Source organism: Penaeus monodon, chromosome 34 (genome assembly GCF_015228065.2).
Source record: "Penaeus monodon isolate SGIC_2016 chromosome 34, NSTDA_Pmon_1, whole genome shotgun sequence".
NCBI lineage: Eukaryota > Metazoa > Arthropoda > Malacostraca > Decapoda > Penaeidae > Penaeus > Penaeus monodon.
The window spans coordinates 2090774-2091666 of NC_051419.1; the positions used below are offsets into that span (position 1 = coordinate 2090774).

Consider the following 893-nt stretch of genomic DNA (forward strand, 5'->3'; position numbering starts at 1 on the left):
AGGTTCAACTGTGCAAGGTGGAACAAAAGTTACTTTTCAATGGCCTCAATAATTAACCAATGAAAAATGTGGATTATTATCTGAAACAGAACAAGATTACGAATTGCCATGGCCTTTGTATTCTGCACTATGTCAAAGGCCAATGAATCTCCATCAGAAGCATAACAGCAAAGCATAAACTTGTTCTTGATTACATGATAAACACCCAAGGTCTAGAGGCTATCTAGCCTGAGTGAATGTGGGGGAAAATCTGTTGTCTACTGCCAGGCTATGAAGCAGAGTCAACAAAACTGATTAATGTTTAAATCTACATTTTGGTAAGAGATTGCCGAGATCATTTAAACTAACTAATTCTATCCATTTCTCAACATTAGATTAGTTTTCCTGATGGCTGTCCTCTGCTTAATCGAGAAAATAAACTAAAATTGTGACTTTACTTCCCTACATGCCATCTCTTATTATCTATATTATGCACACTCTTACTCACTTCCACAAAAGACCCAAGAATTAGACCCCACATCCCAAGGACTTTGTGTAAAATGCATTGAAATTCCAGTTTGAAGAGAATATACTTTAGACAAAATTATCAAAACTCTTACCTTAATCCTGACTTCTCCCTTTTGTGGAGGAGCGACCTCGACCTCCTCAATGCTCAGCGGCTTCTGCTTCTCCCATGCAATTGCAGCCTTGCACTTGATCACCTGCACAAAAGGGAAAATCTAAGTCAACTGCCAAAAATTATGGTAAGCATTTAGAAGGCATGAAAAGGGTCTCACAAAATTATGTGTATTTCTCAAATCATATTAGCTTTGTCTTATCCACTGACACAAGTCCAGCACAACAGCGGTAAAATGTTAAATAATTGTCACAACCTACATAAATGCACACGCGTG

General features: G+C 37.8%; 1 protein-coding gene across 1 annotated transcript in view; it reads right to left on the reverse strand.

Moving 5' to 3' along the window:
* LOC119594514 (alcohol dehydrogenase class-3-like) overlaps window positions 1-893 on the reverse strand; it is an 11972-nt gene that overhangs the window by 9775 nt on the left and 1304 nt on the right. Inside the window, exon 2 of the mRNA XM_037943544.1 lies at window positions 600-701. Within this exon, the coding sequence (XP_037799472.1) occupies window positions 600-701 (102 nt within the window). The remainder of the gene's footprint in view (window positions 1-599; window positions 702-893) is intronic.